The 16,066-nt window shown below is 38.9% G+C and overlaps 1 protein-coding gene across 2 annotated transcripts; it reads right to left on the bottom strand.

Annotated features, from left to right (window-relative positions):
• Nucleotides 1-6,098: 6,098 nt before the first annotated feature.
• On the bottom strand, nucleotides 6,099-15,127 carry LOC131221035 (small ribosomal subunit protein cS23-like). Of its 2 annotated transcripts, none has more exons than XM_058216119.1 (3): nucleotides 14,971-15,127; nucleotides 14,240-14,417; nucleotides 6,099-6,524 (listed from the first exon to the last, which is right to left on the bottom strand). In XM_058216119.1, exons 2-3 carry the CDS (start codon nucleotides 14,408-14,410, stop codon nucleotides 6,243-6,245), a joined length of 453 nt encoding a protein of 150 aa, XP_058072102.1. In that variant the 5' UTR covers nucleotides 14,411-14,417; nucleotides 14,971-15,127; the 3' UTR covers nucleotides 6,099-6,242. The 2 variants fall into 2 exon arrangements, with proteins under 2 accessions (XP_058072102.1, XP_058072101.1); XM_058216118.1 differs by lacking the exon at nucleotides 14,971-15,127 and adding an exon at nucleotides 14,892-14,915.
• Between the last annotated feature and the right edge of the window lie 939 nt (nucleotides 15,128-16,066).

Genomic DNA, 16,066 nt, shown 5'->3' on the forward strand with positions numbered 1-16,066 from the left:
GAACCCACCAATTTTGTGGTCAAAGGGCAAGAGTGCAAAGTTTGTAAGCTCAATAAATCCATTTATGACCTGAAACAGTCATCAAGACAATGGTACTTGAAATATAAAGAGGCCATCTAATCAAACGGCTTCTCAATGATCGAAGAAGAGCAAATCGTGTACATCAATCAATCTGAGAAGAGTTCTTGATCATCTCTCTATATGTCGAAGATATTCTATCGCCTGAAAACGACACAGAAATGATTGTTGCCACCAAAGGGTGGTTGTCCTCCAAATTTGACATAAGGACATGGGGTGAGGCAAATTTGATATAAGGACATGATCTAAGCAACTTTTATATTTATCGCAAGAGACTTACATCAAGAAAGTGCTCGAGCATTTCTATATACATAATTCCAAACCCATTAACACACCCGTAGAGAGGGGCGTAGGCATAGCCTTGCATCTCGATCTTTGTCCACAACTAGATGCCGAAAAGGAAAAGATGGCATCCATTCCATATTCCTGTATTGTTGGGAGTCTGATGTATGCTATGATGTGTACTCGACCTGATATAAGTTATGACGTGGGGTTGGTTAGTCGTTATTAAACCAATCCGGTACCAGGCCATTGGCAGGTGGTAAAGAGAATCCTTCGATATTTTTGAGGGACTGCATACTGCATGTTGTGTTATAGTGGAGCCGATCTTCGGCTTCGAGGCTACTTCGATACAGATTGGGGTGGTGACATAGACAGATGCAAATGAATCTCTGGATATGTTTTCTTGCTTGGAGGTAGTTAAGTCTCCTGGAGCAGCAAGAAACAGAAATGTGTTGCCCTTTCAACAACGGAATCAGAACACATCACCAGTTGTGCTGTTACATAGGAGGCCATGTCACTTAAGATATTCCTTTTATATCTTGGCTTTGTCTTGAGTGTCGTATTCCCTATTGCTATACATTGTGACAACGAAGCTACATTGGCATATGCAAAGCATCCTATGTATCACAGCAGGTCAAAGCACATTGATATAAGATATCACTATGTTCAAGACATTATTGCACAAAACTAGGTGGTCTTGGTGCACATCTCTATTGAAAAGATAATAGTTCTGATAACCAAGTCTGTTGTGCGAGATTCTTTCAGATCGCATGTTCATGAGATGGGACTTCGTAGGTTGTGATGGCTTTTAGTGTTTTACATGATGTGGACTTGTTGACATGCATTTACGATGATTATCAGTTCTTGTTTATGGCATGTATAGTTTGCGTATATTGTTCGTTTTATTACTTATTGGGATGCATGATTTACACCGACAAATCTAATTGACCATTTTTCGCACGGCTTTGATCACCCTCACATCATAGACGTGGAGGATGAGAGACACGTGATAGGCGATGTCGTCACCTCTGTTATACAACCAAGATAAGATACTCCTAGGATTGAGTGTGATTACCTCACCCATTGGGATCACATAGTTTGTACGTAGCCAGATGTGAGTATTGGGGATACTGAAATTAGGCGTTGGATAGCGATTAGACTTAGATTCATATGGAGTAGATTAGACTTAAATTCATATGGAGTAATGGTTTTGGCGTTGACCCCAATTATAGTACTCCATAACGTGTGATTCATACCGCATGTGTTAAGTATAAAGAAGTAGCGAAATTGGGTTTTTATATATTTCTTGTTTCTCACGTACATATATTTATACAAGATTTGAGATCCTATAGTTTAGGATATAGATTGATACACCAGCTATAAGATCTTATCTTTTAGGATCAACAATGTAAACAGATACAGCTGTGAGTGATCTCATCCTTCTGTGCGCTCATTAATACTCCCCCACAAACTGGACGGTGGTAGATCGACTAGTTTGGTAGATAGAGAATGAAATCGCAGCTTAGGAAGGCCCTTCGTAAAAATATCTATGTTCATACCCCAAGTATAGGGTGGTGATGTAGTAATAATCTCGGTAAGACTGAGGTCGAATCCACAGGAACTAAACCTTGTACATAATTTAAAAGTAACTTGAACTAAAACTAGGCGAAGATGTAACCTAAATCAGAAAATTTTAAGGAAATAGTGGTAAAATTTTAAACTAAAACTTGTAAAATTCAAAGGTGGGAAACTAGGGTGCCAAGGATCCACTTGTAGAGATGAGGCAGATCTATGCTTGATTCATAAACACAACTGGATTTAGAGTCCCATCTCCATCCAGTTGGAAGATAATTCATTAAAACACAAATATGAACTTCCTTTGATATAGTTTTCAAGAGATGAGAGGTATGAGAATTAGAATGGATTCCATCACAAAACTATGCCCATGAGACAAAGCAAACAACGGAATTTAACCAATCCACAACCAATTTGAGAGATGTATAAATGTTAGGAAGGATTCCATCATCCAACCATGCCCAGGAGACGATGGTAAACAACAGGGACTCCTAAATTCACAATCCCTATAATGCTAAGAACATGCTCAAAGCTATTGCAAATCCATTGTAATTTAAGTCATAACAAACCATTAAAAACTGAAAGCATTCCTTAATATCAAACTATAATCAAAGAGAGTTCAATGTAACATAAATCAAAGCAATAGAAGCCCCATCATGCTACAAGCTTCACCTCTTAGCCCTAGCTAAGAGGTTTAGCCAGACGTGGTCAAGCTAAATCTCTTAAAAGAAAAAGAAAAAGAAAAAAAAAACCATTACGGCAGGGAAAACTAAATAAGAAGAAAAATCTGCATGAAGACGGCTCTCTCTTGTGCTCCACGTCCAAGGAATTGATGCATTTTCTCTCCTCTTCTCCTTTATATAGGCACCAGGGGTCGGTGGCGTAAGGAGATAGTGCTTTCGCAACACATACATGCTGTGCAGCGACACGCAAAGCAACCTGCGTTTGGACAGAATTTTCGGCCGATGGACGTCCAAGAAACACTTTTTGTCTCCATGGCTGGGGTAAAGACCCCATGCCCGATCTTTTGGATGGTCCAGATCATCCAACCGACCATTGTTATGATCACAAAATGGCTCACGGAGAAAACAGCGTTCGACATGCGTATTTTGAAAATTTTCTTGCGCTGACGTGTTCGGTGGGCCCCACAATGATATTTTCGGGGAAATCCACCCCGCTTATTAGATTTTTGGCGAAAAATCAGTTGGAAATGAGTGGTTTTGGTTGAGTTTTGGTGCGGTCTACTGTATCAAATCAACTCCCCATCGGAAAGGAGTGGTTTTGGTTGAGTTTTAGTTTCGGTTGATCAAGTGATCCTAATCATCAAACTGGTGGACATTGAATTGACAGTTAAAAGCACGGCCCACCCTGGCTTTATTATGGATGATCATTCATAGCCCAAAAATCACACGACGGAGCCATCCTAAACATCCAATTGGTGGACATCAAATTGACACATAGGAAGGAGTTCAGGGGACTGAATCTCATGGCCAAAATCAAATGGTTAAGGTCATATGGGCACAACCCCCAAAAGCACAAAATCAAGCAATCCTAACCATGCAACGGGTAGACATTTAATTGACAATTGAAAAGGTGGCCCATTATGGCCTTATTCTGGATGGTCAGTCATGGCCCAAAAACTAAAATGAGTGATCCTAATCATCCAATTGGCAGACATTGAATTGATGGTTAAAGGGTGTCTGTGAGCCAAATCAAAGGTCAGATGTTTAGGGTCATCTGATCAGCCCGATCTTTGACCTACGCCCAATCGGCACTAGGACCAATGATATGAACGGCTTGGATTGGCATAAATCCACATAACATGTACAGTGGACAAGTCAACTTCATTTAAAACGTTGCAGAAAATCCAATTCAATCATTTAAACAGAAACCATTAGTAAGTGATAGTGGACATTCAAGAACCGACCCAAAGCAATTTTCAAGATATTCGGGGCATCCTCCATCCACGGTGGGCCCCATCATATCAGCGGTCCGGATCAATATACCATGGGTTCCACATGCACGGAATCCTGCGCCTCAGCAAAATATCTATTTGTTGAGGCTCAGGACCCAATGATTATTCCCCTACAGCAAATAATAATAATAATAATAATAATTCAGCTCTCCACTCTGCAACAAAAAAGCCCAGTTTTTTAATGAAATTTACAAAATTACCAGACTATAGAAACGGAAAATTGGCAGTAATTACCGCCAAAGCCAAATCTTGTGAAGGGACTATTTCGAAAAATAAAGTACAAAATTTACAATTTAAGTCCTGTATTTTAACATAATTTACAAATTAACCCTGGATTTCGCAACAGTAAATCAGTGTAAGTTCTTAACCGAAGGAGGGATGGAGGCGTAGGTTAGGAGGGATGGAGGCGTAGGTTAGCATTTCTTCGCCTTGAGACGTAGAGAGGAGCAGCAGCAGCAAAAACCGCAGTCCCGTTCCAGATGCATCCACTTTCATTACCGCCAACCACTCTCTCTTCCAGCTACCCATCAGCATACAACAGTGTTTGTGCACCAACCATAAATCGGCACAAGTCCGGACCTCTATTTGTAGTAAGAAGAAATGTTGGGAGAGGAAGAGAGTCTGGATCCTCTGTTACAAACAGAAATATTGGGAGGGAAGAGGGAATGTTGGGAGAGTAGTTGAGAGGGAAGAGGGAATGTTGGGAGAGTAGTTGACAGGGAAGAGAGAGTTGGAGAGAAGAGGAAGAGTTAGGAGAGAAGCCGACGCAGGCCCTTTCTTTTCTTCTGTTATTTTTCCTTTCCTTTTCTATTTTCTATTTTTTTTCTTTTATTAATATTTTCAGAATTGTTTTTTCTTTATTTATTTTTTAAAATAACAGATGACGTGGACCAATAGTAAAGCTACAAGCAGAGAATCCCTGTTAGAATATAACAGAGGATCCGAACTCCCCCATGAAATGAAGAACAAGTTCACCCTTTTCAATGCAAGCCACATACCTACATGTGCACATCACGGTTTTTCATCATGCCACACAAGAAGTTACAGGAATCCCCTATATAGGGAATTTTTGTCATACTGATGCCCAGATTACATCCTCCTCCTTTCGATCCAGTGGTTTGGTCATAGTCCCACCATAACATGCAATTCACAACTGTCCCGGTACCCAAATTACATAATCCTCTTTTTGATCCACTAGTTGGGTCAGTCCCACCTGGCTAGACAAATCCCGTCCTTCCCAATACCTAAATGATATCATCCTCTTTTCAATCCACTAGTTGAGTCATAGTCCCACCATGCACGGCAATTCACGTATGTCCCAATACCCAAATTACATCATCCTTAGTTCGGAGACACTGGTTGTGTAAAGCGCATGTACACATGGGTTGACACGTGTCACATACAAGTTCTTAAACATGAAGGTTGCACATATAGAACAATTACCTCATGCAAATATCACGTTCCAACTTGCACCGTACAAATGTTTTAGTATACATATGGTCTAGTCTTTTCAACCCTTTTACTAACAATAGACCATCCTTGAGTAACAGTCATATTGACTGTACATGTTGTATTAATTTTCCTTTCTTTAAAAATGCATTTAAAATTTTTTTTTTTTTAAAAAACAGAGATTGAAAAACCACCAGCATGTTTTCATGTAGTATAGCTTTTAAATTACGACCTTGATTGCATCCAAATAGCCCCTCGAGAGTGTTAAAAATTTCAGAAATAAAGGATAACATCAATCAACAGAAGTGAAGGAACAGCCGAATTAGGAGATAAATTCTTCAAATAAACTAATATAACCATATAAGATCATAAATACTTACATAGAACCCCCACATATAAAGAATACCTACCAAGATATTATGCTTAGACAACAAGGACCCATTTGGATCATCGCATTTGTCAATTCAGGATTGGCCAATACAAGGACCCAAACAGCTCTAATGCATAACATCCTACATCCACCCTTAGCAGGGAAAAATAAATAAATAAATAAAACTCATTGCTACATAAAAAATTAGAGAGTTAAAAATCTATGAAAATAAAGCATAAAAATCAACCAGCAGAAATCAGGGAAACTCAATCAAATTAGGAAACGTACAGAGCTATTTAGTTGATATGGACAATTCCTAATAGAAGTTTGTTTTCCTGGAAGAAACAAATGTGATTCAGATAACTGCTGAGCAAAAGAACTCCATATTCCATTAGAATCAGAACGAAAACAAATAAATCAACCCAAAACCAGCCTACAGTTTACAACAAGTTGAGCAGAACTTGTCATACAACGTAATAACAAGAAAACCACTACAAATCAAAACAAGAAGATCTACGACAAATTCCCACCACTTTGTTGCCACAAATTGATGATATCAGTGGCCTGATTAAGAAGAATAATCATCCTCTTCTGAGAAATCCATGGCTTATTCTCTAGTTTAGTTTTGAGTTCTTCCCATGCATCTTTTCTTGGCCAGAAATAGTAAGGACTGAGAGGGATGGTGCCATGGCCCGGTATGACCTGATCAAGGGCAAGACCAATGTTCTTCTCCAGCCAGATGAATTTCAGAACCAGCCTTGGTTTCTCAATCGGCTTCACTACCACCCCAAGCTTCTGTAAATACAAGTAAAATAACACAGAGAAAAAGGACACATGAGAACACCAGTAAGATTTCAAGGAACAGAGGTGAATGAATGAATGAACAGAATTAAGAAAAGAAATTATATGGCATTGAAAAAAGTTTAAACCTAATTGAACTAGATAAAAGGTAAGTGTGATAGGTCAAAGAGATGAAGACAGAAGGAAACCAACAAGAACTGATTATCAGAATTGTCAACCTTCTGTGTTTCGTGGTGGCTGGGCCACGATCTAATAATCACACAGAATGGATGATCCTAGCCAATGATATGTGGAGTTGATTGTGAACCGATGGAAATTTAATTTATAAATAGTCAGAATCAACTGTTTGTTATGGGGCCCAGGACATGGACAGGTATGATCATCTGATAATCTGTGCATGAAGGCCCCAATGGGGTGATGCATGCTACAGAGCTGTATCAGCAAAACAAATATGATTAGAAACAATTCAAAAATAAGTAAATAAATAAATTTATAAAAATAAAAAATAAAATAAAAAAATAAAAAAACTGAAATGGTTTAGTGATTTAAGCAAACCACCAGTCCATGTGTCCCACATGGTCAGATGTGTGGGCCTCACATGGCCATACATGGCTCCACATGGCCCATACATATGGTAGTAGGGCTTGGACTTTTCCATTTGTTTAATGTTTAAAACAAATAGGGAAGAAGTCTAAACTATCCTCACTTTTGGGCCTACTAGTGAATATTGCTTGAGGGCCTTTTGGTCCTTTCACCTTTAGGGTTTAGTCATTTGTTTCAAGATATAAATAAGCCCCTCTTGGGCATGTGATTCAACATGTAATGAATTATTTTTTTCACTTTTTTACCAATAAAAAGTGTTTTTCTTTTTCTTTTTTTTTTTTTTGAGAGAACTCTTGGTGCGTTGTTGGTGGCATGGCTTGCCTCTTTATCTTACCATGTGTCGCTAGATCTTTCCCTTTCATCCACATTCATAGTTTTTTTTTTTGGTGTGTGTCTGTCTGTCTGTCGAATCATGAGAAGGCTGCCATCAACCTAGATTTTTCTTCTTCTTTTTTATTTTAAATCAAGATGGTTTAGGGTTTGGGATCAGATAATTGGATTAGGCAAATCAGGGTAGAGAGGGAACCAGGCGTTGCATTAATCAGTACTGGAGCAAGTTCCTCTTTTTTCCATTGCTTTTCTTTCCAATCCCGAAAACTCTAGCCGTCCCTCTTTCCCATCCCCCAAAATCTAGCCGGCCCTCTTTCCCATCCCCAAAATATATCCCTAACCATTTCTTTCCATCTCCAAAACCCTAACAGCCACTTCTCCCTTTTAATCGGAGTCTTAGCTGCCACCCAAAAGACCCTATGTCTAATTTCCTTACACCCACCAATCCTCTGATCCATCACATCCAAACCCATATCAATTCTTAAATCTACACCATAGTCATGATCAGCATTCATAGGCAGTGTAGATCAATCGGATTTGTTGATCCCTGGCATGATCACTGTTTTGATCAAGGTCATCATTCAAACATTGCCTACAAATCGAATAAGACATCCGTGGCCAAATCAACAGTGGGATCTACCCATATTCAAGATTGACATTCATATGTTGTCCATAAATCGATCTGCTTATTTGAGACCATATCAATGATTGGATCTAGCCCATATTCAAGATCAATGTTCATCTCTTGTTCACAAATTGGATTTTCTTACCCATCTGCCCTGAAATTCAAATATTTTTTTATGTGACCTTCAAGTCGGATCATGATCCATAACCAATCAATAGTCAGATCTGCCCCAAATTTCATATACCTGAACTATTAACCATCTTCAAGTCCATTTGGTGATCCATAACCTGATCAATGGTGAAATATGCCCCAAATTCCAAAACTGCATGATCTTCAATCGATATGTCATCCTTAAACCGATCAACGGTCAGATCCTTCAACATTTCATGTCTGCATTTCATGCACAATCTTCAAGTCAAATTGGTCATCTGAGACCTGATCAGTGTTCAGACCTGCCCCAAATTTAGATTTGCATTCTTATACCATCTTCAAGGCAGATTAGTGATCTGTGACCAATAAAGAGTCCAATCTGCCCCAAATTTCAGATCTGCATTTTTACATGTCTTCAAGTCAGATCTGTGAGCCATAAGCCTATCAACAGTGCAATCTGCACATATTTCAGAAAAGCATTTTTACGATATCTTCATGGCGGGTCAGATCTCCCAAAATTTTGCAACTGCATTTTTGGACGATATTCAAGTCAAATTGGTTGTCTGTGACCTAATCAACAGTCAGACCTAACCCAAATTTTAGATTTGCACTATTACATGATCTTCAAGTCGGATTAGTGATATGTAACCCAACCAAGAGGCAGATTTGCTCCAAAATTCAGAACTGTGTTTTAATACGATCTATAGCCCAGGTTTGTGATATGCGTTCAGATCTGCCATTATGCACAAGAAGAAGGCATTCTTATAGTCGTCAGACGGAGGGAGATGAGCCAAATGAAATACCTTTGGGACATGATGGAAATGATGACGAAGCAAATGAATGGCATGAGTGGCAACTAATCAAATGAAGGGGCCCTGGGCTGATGGAGATGTTATCTCTTCTTGAAAACACATGCATCCCAGTTCATGGCTCGGACAGAAGAATCTGAGCCTCAGATTCAAGGGGAGGAGAGGAAGTGGTTAAGTGTCCTGCATCAAGGGTTCTCTGTTAAATCTGTTTTAATAATTTGTCGGGTGGAGAAAGTTCACCTACTTCCCAAATCTGGGCCAACTGAATCCCATAAAAAATTGGGGCATTTGTATGGATAAAAAATTTTTACAAGATCATAACCATTAATCACATGAGGAACTGCAAATGATATCTCTGAATATATGTCGCTATGAAGCAAAAGTGAAGAAAATGTCCATCGTCTACTTGTTCATTGTCTGTTTGCACAACAAATTTGGGCACAGATATTAGATAAATTTGGAATGTCACATGGGTAGCACGCACTTGGCATTCTGTTGGCTGAAATCTCTGGGGCATAGCAATTCATGCAGTTCAGGCACGATATGGTTAGAAAGAAACTTGGCAGTTCTCGACAGAAAATGGCTTCTATTGGTATCATTTTTCAGAAGATCATCTCTTTGACGAAGTAGGGGGCAGATTTGGACAGGAGGCTCAGAGTCATCCCTTCTAGTTATGCTAATTCGGATTAGGAGGAGGTTTTATAATGGTCTCTAAAGAAAATCCAGGCTTCTCCTCAGTGGTCCGCTGCAGCTTCAAGAGTCATCAAAGTCAATTTCAATGGTATTTTAGTAACCCATATAAGTGCATATGTTTGTCAATCACAGGAGTCAGTGTATTAGTGAGTCGGTTGAGCCCTTTGGAAGCTGAAGACTAAAGACACATGAAAACTTAAAGCATCAAGGAGTGAACAAACAGGTAAATTGAAGTGCCTTGGTGTAACCTAATCCTTAGAACCCTTTAGGTCCAAAACAACCTAGCCTTTAGATGATATACTTCAATAGGAAAACCTTATTTTATTATTCCAAGCCTTGGGAATCAATTTAATCATTAATCATCAAGGTTTATAGAGGACTAGAGAATCTATAGACCTCTAGATCGAATTGACAGATCTATAGATCGAATCGACAGACCTGTAGATCGAATCGATAGACCTATAGATCAAATCGACAGACCTATAGATCAAAACAACAAAACAGTCAATCAAATTGACAGCCCATCGATTCGAGTCGATCGAATTGAAAACGGCCATTCCACCGAGCAAATTGGAAATTTTTGGAATTTCTCGATCGAATCAAAAGTGCGATCGATAGAATCGATAACTAGCCTTTTTAGATTCATTGGAGCACTTTTTCTATATATTTGGCATTCGGATCTTTGCAAAGATGGTGGGTTTTTGGTAAAAACAAAACCTAGGTGATTCCTCACTCTTTATCCCTCTCCTAGACCCCAAACCAAAGAGTTTTATGTCTCTCTTCTTGTGATTAATCATTTTAATGAGCATTCCAAGCTCCATTATGAAGGTGTGTTTGAACTCTTCTATTTCTAGAGATTAGATACCAAACATATAGGAAAATCCTTGTTTATATCCTCTAGAATACCCATCTAAGTGAATCTCCACTCAAAACCAACTAACACCATTAGTTGTAAGAGATTCAACCAAACTCCCATTACCTTGGCATCTCAATAGGAAAATCGTTGCCGGTAGCCAATTTGAGTAAGTGGAAGAAGATCAACTTTAAAGATCGGGGGAGCACCAAAAAAGCAGATTCAAGATTGAAGACGCATCTCAAAGGCGCTACAAATGGGCTCATCTAGCCAAGTAAGGGTTATTATTTAGAGTCCATTGCATACTCTTTTCCTATGTGGAATTGAGTATAGAGTTTGTAACCCAAACTTGAATTCACCGGACACGGGTTTGTATGTGTTAGTCTCCGTGGGAGTCTCTGGCGGGAGTATACGTAGGTACTTGGATTAAGACTGGGTAGGTTCGTAGTTAGCCTATAGAAAACTAAGTTTCCAAGAGAGACACGAACATGGTGGATACGTGTGGTTAGCTTATAGAAAACCATTACAGTCGGTTTTTTTTTTTGAAAAAACTGTTACTGGACCGTTACGGCTCGTTTTTTTGTAACGGCCGTTTCGACCCCATAACGCATAACGGTTATGATCGTTACCATTATGTAACGGCTGTTACGTAACCGATTTTGAATACTTTAGTAGGTCCTTATGTATGACCGTCACCAACACGGGTGTGTACGTGTAGATCTTTGTGTAGGATTGTAAAGGTTTGTGGTTAACCTATTGAAGGCCATCAAGATAGTGAAATCCGGTACACTCAAGTTTGAGTGCGTCCGCCGAGAGTAGAGTAGGTACTTAACCGAACCACTATACATCATTGTGTTTGCGATTGCTTACGTGGATGCATTTTTATTCTTGTTTGTGATTGTATTTGTTTAATTCATATGGATGCATGATTAGAGTGTACGCTAGGCACTTAATTTGCAGCACGCGCAATTGATATTTTATATCTCACCCCTTAGATTACTTTGCTCAATTAGTTGTCTCTCTTGTAGTCTATGCACTTGGATTCACTTAATTGAATTATTTGGTAAATAATTTTAAGTGGTCCTATTCACCCCATATCTAGGACTTAGCCATAATTTTAAGCTCTGTAAGCTTCCATGAGCTGTGATATCGTGTTAAATAATCCATACAATTTCAACTTCGACACTACAAGAGTATTTGGAGTGGTAGGAGATAGCACCAGTGTGATTTTGATTGAATTATCCAAGTCTATTGGTATAAGGGATTCCAATTTTGCCAGGGGGATGACCCTTAGGCAAGCTGTAAAATCTATTATGGATTTTAATCTCATACTTGCAATCATTGAAGTATATATTCCTACAATGCTATTAATTAGGCTAAATCCAAGGCTGGCCCATGGAGGCATTGTTTGAATTATCTCCAATGTTATCGAAATATCTTCGATATTATCGTTATCTCTAGCTTGGCGATACCGATAACACTGGTAGTGATACCGATAACACCAGTAGTTCAGAAATTTCAGACATCAACAATGTATCTCTAAATATCGGCAATGTATCGACATCGCCAATATTTTCAATTGTGTAAATTCCAGGCATCGCTTATATTGCCAACGTACCGTCAATATTTTTGACTATGTAATCATGCTTGTATCACAAGTGTATTGGCAATATTTCAACAATATCATCAATGTAGAAATATCACAGAAAGTTTGCTTTTAAATATATATATATATATATATATATAAACGTCTATTTCAATTTTTTTTATGAGCACATTGTTGTATGCAGTTTTTAATTTATCGTTGCTAATATTGATAATATCTCAATATTATCATTATCGCAACATGCTCGATATCAAGACCACAATGTTTCATTTTTTTTTCCAGTTGTTGATGATTTCTTGGCAAAATATTGTGAGTTGTTGATATTTTGCAATATCAATGGAAGGTTGGATGGATGATTGGACGGTTAGATGAGATCGATGGGATGGTTAGACTATTTCTTACGACAATACATGCTTTTAAGTCCTCATTAAATGAAAACTTATTGTGTATGCATTCTTTTTGTAAATTTTTTTTTTTAAAATATGCAAATATGTGTATTTTAGCATCTCCTGAAGTTTCACTAAAAATTCTACCATTTTTCTATGTTTTCCTGCATTTCCAGTTAACAGCAATATCAATATTGCTTCCGTATCCCTAGCCAGCGAAACTTGTAGCAATACCGATACTTTGAACACTGCATAGAGGTTGGAGTTTTTTTTCTAGTGTACGTGTGTGTTTGTGCGCGCGCGCGCGGAAAGGTTGGATGATATCATTGACAATTTGTGGGATTTAAGTGTCAGGATAGCCATCTCATATGTTTTAGTTCTCAAAAGTACCAATGAAGAGACATATGTTGGCAAAAAAAATGGCTTTAAGAATGAGCTGATCAGTGGGATTGGGCACAGATGAAGCTTTGGGTGTGGGTCGAATTCAAGCAAAAGAAATGAGGTTTTACACACCATGAGTGTCTCAAATTGGCATACGCGTGGGAGGTCTAATCCATCCATCAGGTGGGCCCAACCATTTAAATGCTCTTATCTTTCCCGAAAGCTCAATCCAAAGACTGGTGTGTACCTAAAGCTGACCTGATTCGTGTCTAGGTCTTCAAGATCTAGATGCAGACCTGAAAGGACCCAAGACTGGCAAGAACCACACTCGGTTAGCCTAGATATGGGTACAATAGGACCCGACCCATTGACAACCCTACCTACAGCCGCACAACCCCTATTGGCTGCCCAGTTATATTTAGAAAAGGAAGAAATTATTCCTCATTTGATCTACTTCTTGACATTATCCAAATTACTTGTAGGGTAGACGGAATCAAGCAATAGATATGGGAAGCAAGGACAAATACCATCTGAGTCGTGGTCTCTTTTGCAGCTTTATGTACTCATGCGATATATTGTCATTCGTATGAAGCATTGAAGACAAATCAATTGAATGAAGAACCTTTTTTCGGTTCCTACATTTGGAATTTCTTAGAATTGGGACATTTCTAACTCGAGGGGCAAGATTCCTCCAGCTTCTTGTGGCAAGACTCCATGTGTTTATTTATCCTTCTTTATCCTACGATCCTATTATTATTCCCTATCTTCTTTACTTTGCTGCAACTGAAATGAATTATCTAATTTGTGGCAATTCAAGATGGATTTCGAGTTTCAAATGGGAAGTAGTCATATCCTATAAAGTGACCTTAATTTCCATCAGGATGATTCATTGAAACCCCATTGGTTTTAACAACAGGGGGTGGTTTATTCATATAAAATGCAGCAAAAAGGACCATGTAACCCTATATAAAACATTACTCATCCATAATTCAAAAACCTATTGTGTTTCACTACTTCATTGTTGCCTTGGGTTCAAGCGAAACTCATTTTGAAAACAAATAAATTGTTCAGAATAATTTCAATATTACATTTCTATCCCCTATTTTTTCCTCAATACAATGCAATCATACATTTCACTTCAAAATGGAAACCTACAAAGATTTTGAGGTGCATTACTTTCAACAACCTAAAATCAGAAATACAACCTCAACAACGAATTAAAGATCCAAAGAAATGGAGAAAAATACACACAAAAAGGGAAATTAAGAAAGACCTCTGGGGCATCAACGGTGACGGCCCTGACAACAAGACCTTGGAAATGCCTCCTGTTGAGCCCTACACTGCAAGGCCCGACCGAAGAAACCCTAACCATGGACGGGCGGAGTCCTTCATAAGGTGGCAAGCTCCTTGTTGCAGAAGCACCCGGGAACTGTACAGTAGCCATGGAAATCCTACAAGAAAATTCTCAAAAGACAGAAAAAATAACAGATATGAAGAAGAATCTCATAGCTTACGTGATGTAAAAGGACAAAAGCAAAAAAACAGAAATCGAATCTAAATAGTAAAAATCGAGAAAATGTAGAATTTCAACTACTAATGGGAACTCCGAAAGAAAATAGAAGAATTCCAGCGATGAATTTGCCGATTTCTGCAGTAGGATCTGGGAAAATCAAAGAAAAAAAAAGAAAAAGAAAAAAAGAAAAAAGAGTTTCTCAGAGAATCTAAGCGCCAGGAAACTAAAAAATCTCAAGTTTTCGACTCGAAAGCTGTCGACAATATCTGAAAGAGAGAGAACATGAATTTTCGAAATCAAGTAAGAAATTCCAGATTTCTCCTGGGAAAAAAGTTCAAACGAATCAGAAAAACAAGACCCGCGCGAAAATAATCATCCAAACAAGAGAGGGAAGAAAACCGAAAAAATCCACCTCATTTGAAAGAAAATGCAGATGAAATCGGATACACGTCGAGAAATTTACAGATTTTCAGAAGTATAGGAAAACGAACCAGAAATGAGATTGGAAATGCGAAGGAGACTGGATTTTTTTATCCGCTAGGGGGGAGCGCTAAACTCTTTAGCAGGGATAGTAGCGGATAAGCAGAGGCTTCAAGAATATTTGTACATCGCCACGTATATACTCGAGTTCTTCGTTTCTCGCGAGCGCGATCCAACGTCCCTGATCTAAGGACCTGGACGTGGTTTGGCTAGCTAGTGGTCAGTGCTCTGTGGGCCCTACCATGATGTATGTGTTTTATCTATGCCGTCCATCCATTTTTCCATATCATTTTAGGGGCTCGATCTCAAAAATGAGCAGATTTAAAGCTCAAGTGGACCCCAACACAGGAGAGCAGAGCTTGGATATACAATAAATACATCAAGATGGGTACTAATGTCAAGAACTAGAGGTGGGCATCCAGTCAAGTTGGACCGGATTAGGTTCAACTCGACTTGACCGATTTTTGCGAGCTACTGACCTGAACTCAATCCGATTTAGGACCAAGTCCAGTATGGCTGACTCGATCCGAACCGATTTCTTACTGGCCTAACACGAACTGAATCCAACTCGATTAGGGAAACCGAGTCAGATCGAGTTGAGTTTATCTAGTTGATTCGGACTGGACTGAATCAAGCCGAGCCAGATACTCTAATGCTAAGAAGGAAACAAGAAGTAAATCGCGAGAAAGTGAGAGAAAGAATGAGAGGAGGGAAATCGAGAGATAAAGAGGGAGAGAAAGAATGAGAGGAAGGAAATCAAGAGAGAGAGGGAGAGAAAGGAGGAGAGAAAGTTGGCTGAGCTGTAGGTTGTGTTAGGGTTTGGGTAGATGAAGTAAAAGTTTTTTTTTTTTTTTTTAAAAAAGTAAAAACTGACTTTATACTACCCAATTCCAATCTGAATCAGACCGAATCCGATCTGATCGGATTTCGAATTAGATCGGATTAAGTTGCTACATGACCCGAACTCGACTCGGTTTAACATCATATCCGAGTGGGTCTATTCGATCCGACCCTGGCTTTCGGTTCGGGTCAGATCAGATCCGACCGGCTCGGTCGAGTCAAATCTGACGAGTCAAGTCGAATCCTACCCACCTCTATCAAAAACCC

Source organism: Magnolia sinica, chromosome 12, assembly GCF_029962835.1.
Source record: "Magnolia sinica isolate HGM2019 chromosome 12, MsV1, whole genome shotgun sequence".
Taxonomy (NCBI): Eukaryota; Viridiplantae; Streptophyta; class Magnoliopsida; order Magnoliales; family Magnoliaceae; genus Magnolia; species Magnolia sinica.